Genomic DNA, 21,313 nt, shown 5'->3' with positions numbered 1-21,313 from the left:
TGAAAAAGCCGAATCTTGATCCAGAAATTATAAAAAACTATCGGCCTATATCGAATCTTCCATTCCTCTCCAAAATTTTAGAAAAAGCTGTTGCACAGCAACTGACTGCCTTCCTGAAGACAAACAATGTATACGAAACGCTTCAGTCTGGTTTTAGACCCCATCATAGCACTGAGACTGCACTTGTGAAGGTGGTAAATGACCTTTTAATGACGTCAGACCAAGGTTCTGCATCTGTCCTCGTGCTCCTAGATCTTAGTGCCGCTTTTGATACCATCGATCACCACATTCTTTTGGAGAGATTGGAAACCCAAATTGGTCTACATGGACAAGTTCTGGCCTGGTTTAGATCTTATCTGTCGGAAAGATATCAGTTTGTCTCTGTGAATGGTTTGTCCTCTGACAAATCAATTGTAAATTTCGGTGTTCCTCAAGGTTCCGTTTTAGGACCACTATTGTTTTCACTATATATTTTACCTCTTGGGGATGTCATTCGAAAACATAATGTTAAATTTCACTGCTATGCAGACGACACACAGCTGTACATTTCAATGAAACATGGTGAAGCCCCAAAATTGCCCTCGCTAGAAGCCTGTGTTTCAGACATAAAGAAGTGGATGGCTGCAAACTTTCTACTTTTAAACTCGGACAAAACAGAGATGCTTGTTCTAGGTCCCAAGAAACAAAGAGATCTTCTGTTGAATCTGACAATTAATCTGGATGGTTGTACAGTCGTCTCAAATAAAACTGTGAAGGACCTCGGCGTTACTCTGGACCCTGATCTCTCTTTTGAAGAACATATCAAGACTGTTTCAAGGACAGCTTTTTTCCATCTACGTAACATTGCAAAAATCAGAAATTTTCTGTCCAAAAATGACGCAGAAAAATTAATCCATGCTTTTGTTACTTCTAGGCTGGACTACTGCAATGCTCTACTTTCCGGCTACCCGGATAAAGCACTAAATAAACTTCAGTTAGTGCTAAATACGGCTGCTAGAATCCTGACTAGAACCAAAAAATTTGATCATATTACTCCAGTGTTAGCCTCCCTACACTGGCTTCCTGTTAAGGCAAGGGCTGATTTCAAGGTTTTACTGCTAACCTACAAAGCATTACATGGGCTTGCTCCTACCTATCTTTCCGATTTGGTCCTGCCGTACATACCTACACGTACGCTACGGTCACAAGACGCAGGCCTCCTAATTGTCCCTAGAATTTCTAAGCAAACGGCTGGAGGTAGGGCTTTCTCCTATAGAGCTCCATTTTTATGGAATGGTCTGCCTACCAATGTGAGAGACGCAGACTCAGTCTCAACCTTTAAGTCTTTACTGAAGACTTATCTCTTCAGTAGGTCCTATGATTAAGTATAGTCTGGCCCAGGAGTGTGAAGGTGAACGGAAAGGCTGGAGCAACGAACCGCCCTTGCTGTCTCTGCCTTGCCGGTTCCCCTCTTTCCACTGGGATTCTCTGCCTCTAACCCTTTTACAGAGGCTGAGTCACTGGCCTACTGGTGTTCTTCCATGCCGTCCATGGGAGGGGTGCGTCACTTGAGTGGGTTGAGTCACTGACGTGGTCTTCCTGTCTGGGTTGGCGCCCCCCCCCCTTGGGTTGTGCCATGGCGGAGATCGTTGTGGGCTATACTCGGCCTTCTCTTAGGACGGTAAGTTGGTGGTTGGAGACATCCCTCTAGTGGTGTGGGGGCTGTGCTTTGGCAAAGTGGGTGGGGTTATATCCTGCCTGTTTGGCCCTGTCCGGGGGTATCATCGGATGGGGCCACAGTGTCTTCTGATCCCTCCTGTCTCAGCCTCCAGTATTTATGCTGCAGTAGTTTATGTGTCGGGGGGCTAGGGTCAGTCTGTTACATCTGGAGTATTTCTCTTGTCTTATCCGGTGTCCTGTGTGTATTTAAATATGCTCTCTCTAATTCTCTCTTTCTCTCTTTCTGTCTTTCTCTCGGAGGACCTGAGCCCTAGGACCATGCCTCAGGACTACCTGGTATGATGACTCCTTGCTGTCCCCAGTCCACCTGGCCGTGCTGCTGCTCCAGTTTCAACTGTTCTGCCTGCGGCTATGGAACCCTGACCTGTTCACCGGACGTGCTTGTTGCACCCTCGACAACTACTATGATTATTATTATTTGACCATGCTGGTCATTTATGAACATTTTAACATTTTGACCATGTTCTGTTATAATATCCACCCTGCACAGCCAGAAGAGGACTGGCCACCCCTCATAGCCTGGTTCCTCTCTAGGTTTCTTCCTAGGTTTTTGGCCTTTCTAGGGAGTTTTTCCTAGGGAGTTTTTCCTAGCCACCGTGCTTCTTTCACATGCTTTGCTTGCTGTTTGGGGTTTTAGGCTGGGTTTCTGTACAGCACTTTGAGAATATCAGCTGATGTACGAAGGGCTATATAAAAATAAATTTGTTTGATTTGAAATTTGATTACACAGTGAGACGCATCCTCTCCAGTCATCAGTTCCGGCGTGGGACTCAGTATCTCGTGGACAGGGAGGGTTACGGTCCTGAGGAACGATCCTGGGTTCCGGCTCGGGACATTCTGAACCCTGGACTCATTCGGGACTTCCGTCAACGTTCAGCTACCCCCGGTGGAACGTCAGGAGCCGTTCCTTGGGGGGGGGGGGGGGGGGGGTCCTGTCACAGTGTCTGTTTCATTTTTGAGTGTGCTCCCTTAGGTTACCGCTGGAGGGCACCCTTACATTGTTTCTAGTGTCCAGGTTACCCTGATTGTTATTATTGGTTTTACCTGTGGTTGATTGCCCTCTCAGTTCACCTGTTGCCTAGCTATTTAGGTTCCTCTATGGGCAGGGATCTTTGCTTAGGTCTTATGTTTTGATTAGTGTGCTCATGTGCTATTCCTTTGTTTTCTCTGTGAGGACCTTAGTAAATGTTCTGGATTTACCCTTACCTCTGCCTGCTGTGTTTCTCTGTGCCTGGGTCCGAGTTCGTACTAGCATTATTGTCACAAGTGTGCAAAGCTCATAGAGACTTACCCAGAGAGACTCATGGCTGCCAAAGCTGCTTCTACAAAGCATTGACTCAGGAGTGTGAATAATTATTTAAATGAGATATTTCTGTATTTAATTTTCAATACATTTGCAAACATGTCTAAAAACATATTTTCACTTGTCATTATGGGGTATTGTGTGTAGATGGGTGAGGAAAAAATATACAATTACTCTGATTCTATACTGGATTGACTCAGGGGTTGAATACTTATGTGATCAAGATATATTTGTGTTTTATTTGTCAAATATTTTTAACACATTTTTCTTCCACTTTGACATTACAAAATATTTTGTGTAGATCGTTGAAAAAAAAAGAAAAGTAATTCAATTTGAATCTCACCTTGTAGCACAACAAAATGTGAAAAAATCAGGGGGTGTGAATACTTTGTAGGCACTGTATGTTATTGTCTTATAGCTGTGTTCCCTAAATCACAACATGACCAATCCAGAGAGACCAGGTTGGGGTCTGGGAGGACAAGGCTGAGAAATAACTTGCGTCTCAGAAAGATAGAAACCCAGGGAAAATTATTGAACAGTCCACCATGCCTTAGACAATGAAACCACAGGATGTTGTGAAATAAGGCAATAACAACTTGTCACGACTTCCGCCGAAGTCGGCACCTCTCCTTGTTCGGGCGACGTTCGGCGATCGACGTCACCGGCTTTCTAGCCATCGCCGCTCCATTTTTCATATTCCCATTTGTTTTGTCTTGTTCCATACACACCTGGTTTTCATTCCCTAATCACACTGAATGTATTTAGTCCTCTGTTCCTCTCCATGTCTTTGTGTGAAATTGTTTTGATGTTATGTGTGTATTGTTACGCGCTAGACTTTTGTTTATTGTTCCGTGTTTTGGGCACGTTGTATGCACTTCTGTGCTTTCGTTTGGACCGGAATTAAAAGTGCACCTGTTAACTACACTCTGCTCTCCTGCACCTGACTTCGCCTCCAGTACACACCCGTAACACAACTCAGCTGAGCTCTTGGATTTCATAACTCATCAAAGAGAAACTGTAATCTAGCCGATCTGAGTAAACAGCTTCAAGGCAGGTTGAACAACCGCAAAACCATTAATATTCATTTTAAATAGCAACTGAATCTGGTTTAAAAAAATAAGAAGTGAAGGCTTTTGACCCCCTAGAAACATTGGGGGATTTTTTGGGAGTCCCAGTAGGGGCTCATGCAGATAAACCCAGGGTTAGTGTTTGACAGGCCTGTAGGGAATGGGCTGCTAGCCACTACATTCTCACTCTCCCCTGTGTATTTCTGAGTGTGCTAACCAAAAACCAACAGCAGTCATACCAGATGTTAGTCTCACATATTGTAGAGATAGCACAACACTGGGAGATGTTGGCAAGGTTGGATGAGCGTTATATCTTTCTGCTTGCTTCATCAATACACCTAGTTCTCTAGAATACAAAACTCTGTTTTCTCAGTGTACTGCTGATGTACTTTCTGCCTGGCAGTAATCGGCTACTTGGCTTATTTTGTCACACAAATTCATGGGTGCTGATGATTTATTGTGCTGGTGTCAGCCTGATCGTTATCTCAAAGTGATAGTGTCTATATATTTCAGATCAGATGTTTGAATGATTAATCTGCTTGGTGTTAAGATCCTGATTGCCAAAGCCACAGTTTAACATGAGGGACAGATAGCAGGGGTCTATAAATCAGGCATGACTGTGTGCTTGTGCTCAGGATGTTCATAACAGCTGTCACACAGCTGTCAATCACATCAGGACTCCCAATCAGTTACCCAATCAAATCGTCTCCTCGTCATTCCTTGACAATCAGCTCCAACAGGGCTGTCACTGTCAGAAACATATCGATTGTCTTCTTCTCTCTCCCATTCCTAGTGGAGAGCACAACCATCCCGTTTTTCCGAAACAAAAACAGAAGGTGCTTGCTGATACCCACCTCCTTTCACTTCCCAGCCAGCCACACCCTGTAATGTCAGAAATGTGTAGCATTTGTTACATCAAGCATTTAAAAAGAAGTGATGATCAATGTGAGTATTTCACAACCATCATCTCTGTGACTAGAGAGGTCTTAGGCCCACGGCTAGGCTGCTTGGGTGTGACGCAGGTTCATTTGTACAGGACCTTTGTAATGTTTTCCAATGTAAAACTGTCAGTGAGTGCTTCCCAATAATTAGGGTGTAACAAGTTTTGACATTGAGTGAAATAGTGATCCATAAAGTAACAGCATGGGGCTAGTATACTTTATGACACTGAGGATATTGGTGAGGATGTGACACTGGTATGAAAGCTGTGCCACTCCCCCACTCCAGTGTCACAATACCAATACCAACTGTATTTGAAATACAAAGACAAAACACTATGGACACCAACCATACACACTCCTCATTAGATATGCGCCACAGCCATTGGCTAAAAAAAGCTGAGAGGTACAAAGCGAGGCACATACAGTTGAAGTCGGAAGTTTATATACACTTAGGTTGGAGACATTAAAACTTGTTTTTCAACCACTCCACAATTTTTTTGTTAACAAACTATAGTTTTGGCAAGTCGGTTAGGACATCTACTTTGTGCATAACACAAGTCATTTTTCCAACAATTGTTTACAGACAGATTATTTAATTTATAACTCACTGTATTACAATTCCAGTGGATCAGAAGTTTACATACACTAAGTTGACTGTGCCTTTTAACAGCGTGTACAATTCCAGAAAATGATGTCATGGCTTTAGAAGCTTCTGATAGGCTAATTGACATCATTTGAGTCAATTGGAGGTGTACCTGTGGATGTATTTCAAGGCCTACCTTCAAACTCAGTGCCTCTTTTCTTGACATCATGGGAAAATCAAAAGAAATCAGCCAAGACCTCAGAAAAAAATATTGTAGACCTTCACAAGTCTGGTTCATCCTTGGGAGCAATTTCCAAACGCCTGAAGGTACCACTTTCATCTGTACAAACAATAGTACGCAAGTATAAACATCATGGGACAACGCAGCCATCATACCGCTCAGGAAGGAGACGCGTTCTGTCTCCTGGAGATGAACGTACTTTGGTGCGAAAAGTGCAAATCAATCCCAGAACAACAGCAAAGGACCTTGTGAAGATGCTGGAGGAAACAGGTACAAAAGTATCTATATCCACAGTAAAACGAGTCCTATATCGACATAACCTGAAAGGCCGCTCAGCAAGGAAGAAGCCACTGCTCTAAAACCACCATAAAAAAGCCAGATTAGGGTTTGTAACTGCACATGGGGACAAAGGTCGTACTTTTTGGAGAAATGTCCTCTGGTCTGATGAAACAAAAATGGAACTGTTTGGCCATAATGACCATCGTTATGTTTGGAGGAAAAAGGGGGACCCTTGCAAGCCGAAGAACACCATCCCAACCGTGAAGCACGGGGGTGGCAGCATCATGTTGTGGGGGTGCTTTGCTGCAGGAGGGACTGGTGCACTTCACAAAATAGATGGCATCATGAGGGACGAAGATTATGTGGATATATTGAAGCAACATCTCAAGACATCAGTCAGGAAGTTAAAGCTTGGTCGCAAATGGGGTCTTCCAAATGGACTATGACCCCAAGCATACTTCCAAAGTTGTGGCAAAATGGCTTAAGGACAACAAAGTCAAGGTATTGGAGTGGCCATCACAAAGCCCTGACCTCAATCCTATAGAAAATTTGTGGACAGAACTGAGGCCTACAAACCTGAGTCAGTTACACCAGCTCTGTCACAAGGAATGGGCCAAAATTCACCCAACTTATTGTGGGAAGCTTGTGGAAGGCTACCCAAAATGTTTTACCCAAGTTAAACATTTTAAAGGCAATTCTACCAAATACTAATTGAGTGTATGTAAACTTCTGACCCACTGGGAATGTGATGAAAAAAATAAAAGCTCAAATAAATTATTATTCTGACATTTCACATTCTTAAAATAAAGTGGTGATCCTAACTGACCTAAGACAGGGAATTTTTACTAGGATTAAATGTCAGGAATTGTGAAAAACTGAGTTTAAATGTATTTGGCTAAGGTGTATGTAAACTTCCGACTTCAACTGTATATAGAGCCTTCATTGAGGTGAGAACTAAACAAGAAAAACACTTTGTTGGGGAGAGTGGGACAGATCCACTGTGGTGTGTACAGACTAATGATAAAAAGCCATGGCCCCAAAGCCATGAGCGCATGAAGCCAGCTGGTTCCCATTGTTACCTTTAGTCTTGGAGTTTGATTAATGGTAGGCATTGTCCCCTATGTTCAGGTCCAGAATCTATAATTCCCTACCATTGTCTATGATTAAAATTTACTATGAAATGGACCCAAAACATAAGATGGACCCAAGACATTAGAGTACTTTCATAAGGTGAGATTCTTCGGTACAACATGGACCACATAGAATCTTGTCCTCTCTTAGGTAGTGTTAGATGTTTTCTTGGAGTTTGCCTGGTCTTTATTCCCTAATGGGTCTGGTTGAAGGTTGTTAAATTGTTCTGGTATGTGAAGAATCTGTGCAGCACTGTCGTGTCAGGGGAGTGGCCTCTTCATCCTTACAGTGAGGCCTTAAATCCGGGCTGAGGACGGCCAAAGTGCCTCACCCCAAGAGGGTGAGTTGAGGTGTCCTAATGACAGAGGTGTAAAGTAACTAATTAACTACTCTCGTTATTGTAATTGAGTAGCTTTTCTAAGTACTTGTACTTTTTTCAGTATTTTCCAAATCAGTACTCTTTCCACCCCTGGTGAGTAAGTGAAAGAGTTTTTTTTTTAAGTCAGTGAGTGAGTTAGTGAGGAAAGAGGGACTGAGTGAGTGAGGGTGAATGGGTGAGTGAGTGAATGTCAGCTGGTCACATGGACAAGTAACAAGTAACAGAGGGGTGAATGAGGAATTTAATGGGTGAAAGAATTAGAAACGTTTATTTCTGGAGTCTGAAATATATTGAAGACTGGCAACATTATTGTTTATTCACTGAATTTTTTATAGCTTTTTATTTATCAATACATTTTATGTTTAATTTATTTTAAAGTTTTAAAAGTATATTTTTAGCAAATCCTTCTTTTTTTTACATACAGATGTGCCTTGTTGCAACTCATAAAATAAATTAACGTAGTTCCTACTATAGAATAATTTCCTCTCTTCCTTTTAAAAATGTTACGCATGGAAAAGATCATGTGTAACAACATTCAAGTAACATTAGTGAAATTAGCTAATTATGAAGGTCAACATTTTCATTTTAAAATTAACTCAATTACTTGTACTCTGAGTACTTTTTACTTATACTTTTTTTACACAAGTAATTTTATTTCTACTTGCGTAAAATTTCATAAAAATTACAATACTTCTACTTGAGTAGGCCATTTCAGTACTCTTTCCATGCCTGCCTAATGAGCAGATCTTTATTGGCTGAGCGTTTGTGTTATCCTGCTCTAGCCAATAGGATTGCTAGTTGGTCCTCGGTAAAGGTCTGCTTATCTTTAGACTCAGGACTGTACTTGTTAGTGTGGACATCTAGACTTACTCAACCCTGGTCCCAGCCCCACCTAGGCTACATCTGATCTTCCCAAGACTTTAGGATCTGAGGTCATAGTTCACATCAACACTGAAGCCTGTCCTAACTAATAGATCTAAGTATAGTAATTAACAAACAAATTGAGTTTAATTGTGGATCTTGAGTGACTTGAGTAAAAAAGTGGAAAACAAATCAAGGATAATCATTGTGTTGGAGAGTGCTATGCATTCGTTTATATAGATTCCTAGAAAGTAATCCATATGGGCAGATTCCTTGCTAGCTAGCATGCTCTAAAAAGCCTCATTCATGTTTTGTAGCAATGGAATACCATCACAAGATACTGTATACAATGACTATACAAAACATTAAGCACACCTGCACTTTCCATGACAGACTGACCAGGTGAATTCAGATGAAAGCAATGATCCCTTATTGATGTCACTTGTTAAATCCACTTCAATCAGTGTAGATGAAGGGGAGGAGACAGGTTAAAGAAGCATTTTTAAGCCTTGAGACAATTGTGACATGGATTGTGCCAAATCAAATCAAATTTTATTGGTCACATACACATATTTAGCAATGTTATTGCGGGCATAGCGAAATGCTTGTGTTCTTAGCTTCGACAGTGCAGTAGTATCTAACAATTCACAATAATACACACAAATCTAAAAGTAAAAGAATGGAATTAAGAAATATATAAATATTAGGACGAGCAATGTCAGAGTGGCTTTGACTAAAATACAGTAGAATACAGTACGATATGATATGAGTAAACCAGTATGTAAACATTACTAAAGTGACCAGTGTTCCATTTAAAGTGGCCAGTGATTCCATGTCTATGTATATAGGGCAGCAGCCTCTAAGGTGTAGGTTTGAGAAACCGGGTGGTAGTGGGCTAGTGATGACTATTTAACAGTCTGATGGCCTTGAGATAGAAGCTGTTTTTCAGTCTCTCGGTCCCCGCTTTGATGCCCCTGTACTGACCTCGCCTTCTGGATGACAGGGGGGTGAACAGGCCGTGGCTCCAGTGGTTGATGTCCTTGATGATCTTTTTGCCGTTCCTGTGACATCGGGTGCTGTAGGTGTCCTGGGGTGCAGGCAGTGTGCCCCCGGTGATGCATTGGGCAGACCGCACCACATTCTGGAGAGCCCTGGGGTTGCGGGCGGTGCAGTTGTCGTACCAGGTGGTGATACAGCCTGACAGGATGCTCTCAATTGTACATCTGTAAAAGTTTGTGAGGGTCTTAGGGGCCAAGCCAATTTTTTTCAGCCTCTTGAGGTTGAATAGGCGCTATTGCGCCTTCTTCACCATACTGTCTGTGTGGGTGGACCATTTCAGATTGTCAGTGATGTGTATGCAGAGGAACTTTAAGCTTTTCACCTTCACAACTGCGGTCCCGTTGATGTGAATAAAGGCGTGCTCTCTCTGTTGATTCCTGAAGTCCCCGATCAGCTCCATTTTGTTGACGTTGAAGGAGATGTTATTTTCCTGGAACCAGGGCCCTCACCTCCTCCATGTAGGCTGTCTCTTCATTGTTGGTAATTAGGCCTACTACTGTTGTGTCATCTGCAAACTTGATGATTGAGTAGAGGTGTGCGTGGCCACGCAGTCATTGGTGAACAAGGAGTACAGGAGGGGGCTGAGCACGTACCCTTGTGGTGCCCCTGTGTTGAGAATCAGCGTAGTGGAGTTGTTGTTTCCTACCTTTCCCACCTGGGGGTGGCCCGTCAGGAAGTCCAGGATCCAGTTGCACAGGGCGGGGTTCAGACCCAGGGCCATGTGTGTGCCATTCAGAGGGTGATTGGGCAAGACAAAAGATTTAAGTGCCTTTGAACTCGGTATGGTAGTGGCCCCCAGTCTCACCGGTTTGTGTCAAGAACTGCAATGCTGCTGGGTTCAACAGTTTCCCGTGTGTATCAAGAATGGTCCACCCCCCAAATCATTAGGCCCTGGTCTATGGATTTTACGTGATTGGACAGGGGCGCAGCCATGGGTACCCCACAAAAGGGCTTTATTACAGACAAAAACACTCCTCAGTTTCATCAGCTGTACTGGTTGCTGGTTTCAGATGATCCCGCAGGTGAAGAAGCCAGATGTGGAGATCCTGGGCTGGTGTGGTTACACGTGGTCTCTGGTCGTGAGGCCGGTTGGACGCTCTAAAACAACGTTAGAGAAATGAACATTCAATTCTCTGGCAACAGCTCTGGTGGACATTGCTGCAGTCAGCATGTCAATTGCACGTTGGCATTGCGTTGTGTGACAATACTACCCATTTTAGAGTGGCCTTTATTGTCCCCAGCACAAGGTGCACATGTGTAATGATCATGCTGTTCAATCAGCTTCTTGATAAGCCACACCTGACAGGTGGATGTATTATCTTGGAAAAGGAGAAATGCTCACTGACAGGGATAAACAAATGTGTGCAAAAAATGAGAAATAAGCTTTTCTGTATATGTTCATATTTTTTGTTCAGTATAGAATTATTTTCTCCTCACAGTGTTTGATCATATCTTGATTTCCTGTCTAAACCCACAGATCAAATACAAATTATGACCAATGGTGGAGACTTTTTGATTCCATAGATGTTTCTCTCTATATCCATATAGTTAGGTAACCAGGAAATATATTTTTATGGAATTAGGGTGAAGAAAGACGACCCTGGTTTAACACTTAGAGACATTTCCTCTCTAGCCTAGAATAGAAAACACTGCCACATAGGGCCTACCTGTCAAGGATATGTTAAGGATTTTAACAACTCATGTACTATATAAGATGTGAAAAAGACAGGTTATTCCTTATACTAACAATGAATAGAGAATAAAAAAATAAAGTCATGGACATCATGCATTATTTGTAAAATACATTTAATCCCTTAATACTTGGGCAACAAAACCAAAATCTAAAACAAGAGAAAGGGCACAAATTTGAATGGCAGTGGGCTATTGAGTCTCAGTCACTACATTGTGTATAGTGTTTTTACACTCTTTTGCTGGCATTGTTCTTTCACCTTTGTGTTGTACAGCATATACAGCCATGATGCTAATCTTCCCAACCTTTGGTAACTCAACTGATTTCTCAGTCCTGCACACTGCCACTGAAGCCAACACCCATTCTTCTTTTGACAACATATCAGACAAAATATCACAATGAAAGGCAGAGCTACATTGTCTTTACATGGTAATTAGTACAATAATATATAGCTGTACATGATACAAGACACTTAACCATATATCAGCATAGGCATTATGTGTTAACAAGACTAGGTTTTGGTTGGCTTAGAAAGCCATACAGTCTATTATGTAGGACTACACAAATGATGGAGTGAGTATGTGTGAGTGTTTAAGTGCTTATGTGTGTATATAGGTGAATGTTAAGGGCCTGGTTCCAGTTCAGTCCCTAGCCCCTAGCCCCTCAGTGTTAACAGATCTGAAAGGACTGGATGGGTGTAGATAATAGGGTGATAGCTCCAGCTCGCCCTCTAATGCATCAGATTCAAATCTGTGAACTCTGAAGGGAAGCTGAAGATCGAAATGGAACCTGTAAGAAGTGCTTTGCAGTTGAGCAGGCAACCAAAGTCACAGTGGAGCAAGAATGTATGACAAGAGCTCCCCCTGGCTTTGGAACCATAGCAATGGAATACCATGAAGCATCACAACAGGTCTGCACCCTAGTGGTGGGTTGGTCGTGGACTTGACTTGTTGACATGGCCAGTATTTGACTTCCTGACACACAAACACAACCTCTCACAATGGCATGGTCAGTGGTATTATACAGTATCATCATACAGCACAGATACAACATTGTCCGGCAAGTCCCAGCATAATAAGATGTTTGACTGTCAGAGTATAACAAGCAGGCATAAAAAAGATTCTTTGAAAATAAACTAGATTTGTCTGAATGGCTGAAGGTGACATTTCTTTTTTTTCATTTTTCTTAAATATTTTTTTGTGTTTATGGCACCTAGTATTCCCAGGCGGTCTCCCGACCAAGTACTAACCAGGCCCGGCGTATTTTTTACCCCGTATTAGGTCCCTTGGCTCATCTCTGCAACGGGCTCGGGAGAAGTGAAGGTTGAGTCATGCGTCCTCCGAAACATGACCAGCCTGGCTGCCTACTTCTTATTACACTGCTCTCTTAACCCGGATGTCAGCTGCACTAATGTGTCAGAGGAAACACTGTTCAACTGATGATTGGAGTCAGCTTGCAGGCGTCCAGACCTGTCACAAGGAGTCGCTATAGCAAGATGAGCCAAGGAAAGCCCCACCAGCTAAATCTTCCCCTAGCCCAGATGGCACTGGGCCAATTGTGCGCCATTCTATGGGGCTCCCGGTCACGGCCGGTTGTGTCTGGGATCATACCCCATGCTATAGTGGCGCCTCAGCACTGCGGTGCAGTGCGTTTGACCACTGCGCCAGCCTAGGAGGTGAGGCTTCTGTAGGTATGCATAGTACACAGCAATAGGTTAAGGACAGGACATTCAATGTAGTTTTACAGGAACAAGGTGTTGTTGGGGAGGATGGGACATTCCACTCATAAGGCTTGGAGGCATGGGGTCTCTTTATGGCTTAGATTGGTAGGTGTTAAAAAAGCACAGGGGAAACTATCACCTCTATTATCTTGGTTTTAGATGGGACAGACAAATCAATAGTATCCATTCTCTGTTTCTTAGTGGTTGTTGTCTATGGAAAAAACTCAGGCAGACAAGCAGTGAGTGCAGAAAATTGTGGGGAGAAGGGATTCAATACAATATCCATGCTTGCCAGTCATAAAGCACTGCAAATATATACAGTTTATACAAATACATTTGAAAAAAAGATTGATAAACCAACAGAATACAATGTTTTGGACTCCAGCAAAGTAGCAATACTTTACAATTAACCCAAGATAATTCCAGGATATGTACTCGTGTGTGTGTGTGTGTGTGTGTGTGTGTGTGTGTGTGTGTGTGTGTGTGTGTGTGTGTGTGTGTGTGTGTGTGTGTGTGTGTGTAAATGCCATGCCAATGTAAACCTCAACATTTTGTACAGACTAACATTAGTCAAAATACTGAACAGCTATCTGTGACTGACAAGAATAGTTGGTACCGTATTATCAAAAACTGTGTGAGAAGATGCATTTTTGATCTTGTACAACTGGCAAAATTGGCAAGCAACTATTTGAGGAAGTGACAGGCTATAAAAACAAAAAAGGAAGATAAATATTTTCCTTCAGTCATTGGCTAGTATCTCCAGAGGTCACTAGCCCTTGCTTCTTCACCCTGGACTTTAGTACACCGGGCTGTTGCGGATCCCACAGCACAGGACCATACTAAAGGTCATCTCAAAGATCTGACAGGAGAGAACAAAGAAATGAGAGGGGCATTATGGGTCTCTTCATAGAGATGCCAAGGATCCCTTATCTTGTATGAACTACACTTCCACACAAGCTACATACTGTCTTTCATAATACTCACCATAATAATAGCAACTATCAGGGCAGCGATGCCAATCAAGTAAACCTTCTCGGTAAAGAGCTCCCTGATTTTTCCATGACAGTCCTGTCAAACAAAATAACACATTTGAGTCGAAATTGTACTTTGTGGTTTATGCACTACATAACCAACATTCTGTATTGTCCTCATAGTTGGCCTTAGAGTACTTACTGTAGTGGAAGCGGCGACTGACTTGGGGCAGATGTCTGTTAAACCTTGGGTGAGTAACGTAGCGAACGGGTTGTTCAAGCCCCTACCACAGCATTCCAACTAAAATAAAAAGGCACGTGTTAGTGGAGCTTTATTAGTGAGATGTGTGTGTGTCTGGATGTTGCTATGAGATTCACTTTGGTGTGTGTTTAAAATCAGCTTACAAGTGAGTTTTGGACAGTTATGCTTTTAGTTTAAGTATGAGCTTGACTTACCGTCTCATGGAAGACCTTCAGCACAGCAGCGGCAGCCTGTTTCTTGTCCTTGTCCTGGTCTGTTAAAGTGGTTGCTACAGAGTTCTCGTACACATTGTCATAGAAGGTAATCAGCTCTTTGGAAATCTACAACCAAAAGGACAGGATGTGTCTGGTCAGGTTATGACAGATATGGAACTCTGAAGGAATAACTGAATGTAGTTATTCCGTCCTCAGTTACTTTGTCATGATCACATTAGAGCCACACTATGATATTATCACTGGCTTTTAACTCTATCATGTAGTACTGTATGCTACGCTGTGTTTCAATACACATTTTGTTTTTGTGTGTGTGTATGTGTGCAATGTGTTTCTGTGTGTAAGATCAGAATAAGTATGTGTCCTCACCGAATCTTTGTGCATGAATCCAAAGATTCCAGCTGCCACCTCACAAGCGAACAGGATCACCAAGCAGGCAAAGAACTGGAGGAAAACAAAGTCATTCATTCAGTGGACAATTTAGGGGATAGCCGGGAATGGGCTGGCTAGACCACATACAAGTGACTCTTTGCTGCATGGTGTTCTGTCTGTATGACTCACTGTTCCAAGAAGACACTGAGACTCCTGAATGGCACCATAGCAACCGAGGAACCCGACAACCATCATCACTGCGCCAACAGCGATCAGGATGTGAACACCTAAAATAGATAGGGAGAGAGAATAAACAAAGACAACTTGGTCAACAGTCAATATTCTACAGAACATTGCTAGTGTGTTTTGCTCCTTTATGATAAGTTCAGTCATCTTAACTATCACCAGGTGGCATGAGTTGGTGTTATTTATTTGGTTTAGCATGTTTTAATTCTGCCTTAATATGGAAACTTTGCAGTTATTTACACAAGGTGCTTGGCTCTCAATCCAATGCAATAAGCATTTATGTCTCATGTCAAGACGCATCCAAACAAACATTGTAGATAAATGTTATTCTTATGAAGAACATATGGAATAAGAATTGATGAGAATGCAGGAGTGGGGAAGGATATTTTGTTTTCAGTTGAAAGGTTTATAATATATCAAAGTCGTCTCTCGCCAGGCTGTGCAGGTTTTGTTTTTACAGCTCCTTGGTGTGGTCAGATTTCATTAGCCCCTCCCATCATGCCTTGTGTTCATCCATCAGATGCTCAGACAGGGCTAGCATGGTAACCATGGAAACCCAGGGTAGCTCTACTGACCTTGGTGTGCTGGGCTGATTTTACCCATAAATTCAATCATAAAACCTGCGCTTAGAAATAGTCCCACTATGAATTTAATAACTAGGGCCTCACACTGAATGTCAATGAGGGGGTTTAGGTGATAATATACACTTCCTGTGACGTCATTAAACTTTAGCATGTGGTCCAGAGCAACAGTTGCCTGAGCCACCGCTTCACAAGGCACGTAACATTATTGTTCAGTTCTGTTTCCGTGACGACAGCCCTGAAGTTTTGCGGGGATAGTAGTTCCGAGAAGATAGGGCTGGTGTGAGGTGGGCTGTGTGGCACCCATTTATCGGCTGAACAGTGAATGCAGACCGGGGTAGAAATTACTGACTAACCAGACATTATGTTCATTTTTAGCTCAAGAAATTCATTTCGTTATGCTTTAGTTTATACAGGCCTTTTCTCTTTCTTGTCCCCTTTCTCTCTCAGATAAATTCAGTTCATGGGGGCTTTATGCAAAGTATTACGGTACCAATTTTGATAAACCAACTTGGGGAAAAACACATCCTTGCTTGAGACCCTATACTGGACTTTTAGTAGGGGTACTGTATGCCACTGTCTCCTATGATCTCTCCCTCTCCCCATCCATCATCCTTAAGACCTCCACCCACGCCCCACAGACTACACTGCCATTCCATCCCTCTACTCTGTCCTTGATAGATACAGGGAGGGGCCTGGTCACGATTTGGGTTAATGTTTTTTTGTCCTGTATAATGTAATCGCAAAGCTTATTGGATTCTCGTCCTCTCCCATCCCCTCATATTCCAGTGAAGGGACACAGACGGCCAGGACAGCGTCTCTCTCCTGCCTGCTCGCCTGGCTCATTTAAAAATCGATGGCTTGGAGGCTGACCAAGTGCTCCTTCAATTTCCTTGATTGTGGCTGTGCGGTGGGGAGAATTGAATCACGGATGGGGAGCTTTTTACGAGCGCTGCTCAGCCATCCCTTACCATGACATCAGAATAAAACAGGGGCGTGACCGGCATGTTTAGCAGTGGGTCGATGCAGTATCACACCCTTCTCTCTTCCCCTTTTCTTTACCACTTGTTTGAGCTATAGCCATCCGTTCATGCATTTGACCAATCTATGCATTATCAACAATGTATTTATTTTCATCTTTGTTTTCATCTATATACAAGTTCTAAAAATGTTGCTCTGAGAGTCAACTGGTTGGCTAAAACAGCAGACTAGTCTGGAGGCCTCAGTTGCGTAATCCAAACAGCCTCAGAGGAAACTCAACATTTTTGTCTTTGTGACCAATGTGCTTCCTGTGGTGAGCAGCAAAAACATGTTTTTTTCTTGTGGGAAGTGGTGGCACTGATGACACATGGTAGCTGTCTAGATTTCATATGACCAACGTTTGAATCATCCGTCCTACCCACTTGTGTACTAGTGAGAACATGGTTGCTACTATAAGACATAATTGGATACCACTAAATTAGAGGGAAGAGTGAACAGAGCCTACACAGTTTTTCCATTGGGAAGAAAAGGGCATTTCAACCAAACTAGATGTTTTTATTATTACCAAAATATGTAAATGTTAAAACACAAACAATATGTGTAATTACACAAATATGGTGAAATACTGTAGGCTTTGGTCTGAGGTAAATAGTCTTTCTTCTGGTTGATTAATCAGGAGGTTCCAAACATCAGAGCCCCTGATGTGACCTACTCTGACCTCACTCACAATGGATGAATGATGACCTACACTCTTAGCACCTTTTTGTCTATCTAGAACCTAAAAAGGATTCTTTGGCTGACTCCATAGTGGAACCCTTTGAAGAACCCTATTTGATTCCAGGTAGAACCCTTTTGGGTTCCATGTAGAGGGTTCTACATGGAACCCAAAAGGGTTTTACCTGGAACCCAAAAGGGTTCTACCTGGAGCCAAAACATGTTCTCCTGTAGGGATGGCCGTAGTGCCCTGAAGAGACCCGGGGACCATTCTAAGGATACTATTCACTCTTTGCCTTTTGTACATATCATTTGACTAGTTAGATTATTATAGGCACGGAAGAATATTCTGAAAACTGTACTTTGTCAAGTACTGTATGTGTTAAATCCTTCAGGTAAAGATAAATAATACAAGATGCTTCAAATGGATCTTATGTTTATTTGAAACACAAATTGTTCTTGGGTGCATGACCAAGGATATACAGTACAATGGATTTCCACTGAGTTATCACTGGTCATTGCTTGTATGGAAATTATATGAGAAACACAGGGAGAAGTGCTGACCACACCCAGGTCATCTAGAAAAAGGTTGACTCCTTACCGCATTGTGTTTCAGTTATTGTTTTATTCAAATTATTATCGGTCTCTCTGGAGGATACACTTTCTTTGCGTGTAATAAACACTAAACTTGGAGTTAGATTCCAATGTACACTATATAGGCCAGTTACCGATAATTGTGTTAAGTTTAAATTCAATTCAATATGCCACAGACTACATTCTAAACTTATAAGGTACTGGTGTGACGTACAAACCGAAAAGCCACTGCTTATGTCCCTATTTGAATGTCTTTGGCTGCGGAAAAACATGTAGAGGCTGTACCAGGCTGTGCACATGAAAACTGATACAGCACTGTGGTACTGGGTAGTACAGTACTCTCCAGAAAAGTTGTGTGTGTGCTTGTGTGTCCATGTGCATGCACGCCTGTGAATGCTAATGCAGCTGTTGGTCTCATTAACTCTCTGGGCAGGCAGCTGGCTCAGAGCCAGGGGATAGACCCTTGAGTGAGAGGAAACATGAGGTCCAACACCAGCTCTGGAACCAGTGCAGTCTATGACATCAGGCTCTCCACACCACAGCGCTAGAGTGCCCAGATAGGCCCCATGCAGCACATCACAGGAGGAGAAGGTAAGGCATGAGCGAAAAGAGAAAGATGGACAGAGCAAGATAAAAACAAGAGGATTGAGATGATAGAGAGAGTGGTAGGGAGGTGGAGAGAGGAGTGACAAAACAAAGGAAGGAGGAAGAGAAAAGAAAGGAGGACAGAGGGAGGTAGACAGAGCTGAAGAGGAGGAAGGAGAGAGTGCAACACAGATGTTAAACACAAACAGATGGGGACAAAGTTGAACTTCAGTGGAAAGTAAAGGGCTAGAGGGGAAACTTTCTCAAGAAGTGGGTGGGGCAGTATGAGGGAGGAGACTGGTGAGGATTTTTTTCCTTTCATTTAAAAAAAAGCAACAAGGACCATGCTCTGAAGAGAAAAATACTTTATGTAATGGGCAGGCTGTGATTATTACTTTTTTTTGGTGCTGTGTGTATTTGTTTTTGCATGTTTCAAACAAGCGAGTAAATTGTTGAAGGACATACAAATCCAGTTGCTGAAAAACAACCACAGTCTCTTGGTTTCTCTTAATCATCTTTGAAGTGGCTGGAGAGAATACATGTCAAAATAACACCCCGAAAACAACCACATCATTGGAAATCCCCTGAGGATGGATTGTGCTCCAGTTGGCTACTGTTTATTAGATCTGCATGGACACTGTGCATCTTCATCCGAATCAAGGTTAAATGGCTGTAGTTTCTTCTATTGCAAGTTCACTTCCCCCTCCATTTTATCTCCTTCCTTATTGCGATATCTGTTTATCCTTCTGACCTGCATTCACAAATGATAAAATGAATGACATAACAAGGAAGACGATTCATGAAGCCAAATCTGAATGCAGATTTTGAACGTTGCAGCTAGTAAAAGAGAGGACGTTTATGAAGGACGTTCACCGCACAAGGAAGGAATTTCATGTGGAGTATACAAAAGGGCGGACAAGTTTGACCCCCTGAGTAGCAGGACAAGTCCCTTGCTGATATTAGTAACCTCAACGTAGTCATACAACCACAGCCAACGACACAGTATCTGACGGTGAAGTGTGAGTGATGCCACACTAGAGCTGAACATGACAGAGGAGTGCATCTGGGGGTCATATGGTGGAACACCAGCTTTTTAAGACATGCAGAGTCCAGATTCTGGATGCAGCTCAGTGTTACATAAACCATCCAGGCTCCATTACTGTTATATAATATCTCTACTTAAAGGACATTATCTACAGGAAGTGGTAGCGAGAGGTATGAGCGGGAGTGCAAATTTAGACTCCTGGGGCAGGGGTGGTGCTAATAAGCATCTTCTGGCATCTTCTCCCCTCATGGGTGGGCCTTTACTGGAATCTATCAACAGAAAAGTGGACATAGTACCGTGTGTTTACTCCCACTGAGTGTTTAATGGGCCAGTAGAATTACCCTCTTACCTCTCTCCTCCGTCCAACCTCACAATGCTTGAAAGGAACCTGAGTACCACCCAAGTCCTGACGAAATTACATTAAATTTAACTGTGGTTTTATTGGTTGTAGTTAATGTAACATTTAACCACACTTATTTTCATTCGCGAGCCGCTCTCATTCTCTGTCCCTCAATATGGGTTGATTGCGTAATGTAAGGTAATGTGGGTTGTTGAAAATGTGGTCATAGGTCAAAGGCAATGTCTATGTTTGTCTTTTCCTGTGAGGCTGGGTGTCTAACGCCACAAAGGTTTTTGCTCTCTGTAATACAGTACTGTGTGTTGTGGTGAGGCGCCCAGTTCCATCTGAACATAACCAGACTTTGTCTTATAAAACATTTACACTTTGGACCAGAATTGTTCAAACTAGAAAACATCATATACTGGATCTGTTCTCACTGACAGACTTCACTGGAGCAATAGGCAAGTACAACTCCCTTAACTTTCACAATCACTAGCTGGGAAAGTTGCTTTTAGAACACAGAGCTACTATTTCAAAAAGTTCCAATGAATCAACATCGATACAATATCACCAATTATCAAGCTACGACAAGCATGATAAAATTGAGTCCTTACTTGCTTATTTTCCAAAGTATAACATTTCTACAATATACGTCCAATATCAAGAATTTAATTTTTTTCACCTTTATTTATCCAGGTAGGCTAGTTGAGAACAAGTTCTCATTTGCATCTGCGAGCTGGCCAAGATAAAGCAAAGCAGTTCGACACATACAACACAGAGTTACACATGGAATAAACAAACATACAATCAATAATACAGTAGAAAACTCTATATAGAGCATGTGCAAATGAGGTAGGATAAGTGAGGTAAGGCAATTAATAGGCCATGGTGGCGAAGTACATTTTACATTTTAGTCATTTAGCAGACGCTCTTATCCAGAGCGACTTACAGTAGTGAATACATTTCATTAAAAAAATAAATCATACTGGTCCCCTGTGGGATTCGAACCCACAACGCTGGCGTTGCAAACACCATGCTCTACCAACTGAGCCACACGGGACCACAAGGAATTACAATATAGCAATTAAACACTGGAATGGTAGGGTGTGCAAAAGATGAATGTGCAAGTAGAGATACTGGGGTGCAAAGTAGCAAGATAAATAAATAAATACAGTATGTCGATGGGGTAGATTGGATGGGCTATTTACAGATGAGCCATGTACAGGTGCAGTGATCTGTGAGCTGCTCTGACAGCTGGTGCTTAAAGCTAGTGAGGGAGATAGGAGTCTCCCGCTTCAGTGATTTTTGCAGTTCGTTCCAGTCATTGGCAGCAGAGAACTGGAAGGATTCGGCCGAAGGAAGAATTGGCTTTGGGGGTGACCAGTGAGATATACCTGCTGGAGCGCGTGCTGCTATGGTGACCAGTGAGCTGAGATG

At 42.5% G+C, this 21,313-nt stretch overlaps 1 protein-coding gene across 1 annotated transcript in view; it reads right to left on the bottom strand.

Moving 5' to 3' along the window:
- Positions 1 to 13,421: 13,421 nt before the first annotated feature.
- Positions 13,422 to 21,313, bottom strand: part of LOC106587471 (CD81 antigen) — an 18,756-nt gene continuing 10,864 nt past the window's right edge. Inside the window, exons 3-8 of the mRNA XM_014175885.3 lie at positions 14,980 to 15,077; positions 14,788 to 14,862; positions 14,401 to 14,526; positions 14,147 to 14,245; positions 13,958 to 14,041; positions 13,422 to 13,832 (exon numbers count right to left, since the gene is read on the bottom strand). Of these exons, the coding sequence (XP_014031360.1) occupies positions 13,770 to 13,832; positions 13,958 to 14,041; positions 14,147 to 14,245; positions 14,401 to 14,526; positions 14,788 to 14,862; positions 14,980 to 15,077 (545 nt within the window). The 3' untranslated portion in view covers positions 13,422 to 13,769. The remainder of the gene's footprint in view (positions 13,833 to 13,957; positions 14,042 to 14,146; positions 14,246 to 14,400; positions 14,527 to 14,787; positions 14,863 to 14,979; positions 15,078 to 21,313) is intronic.

The sequence above is a fragment of the Salmo salar genome, chromosome 26, assembly GCF_965601325.2.
Source record: "Salmo salar chromosome 26, fSalSal1, whole genome shotgun sequence".
NCBI classification, from domain to species: Eukaryota; Metazoa; Chordata; class Actinopteri; order Salmoniformes; family Salmonidae; genus Salmo; species Salmo salar.
This window is presented reverse-complemented; position numbering and strand designations above follow the sequence as displayed.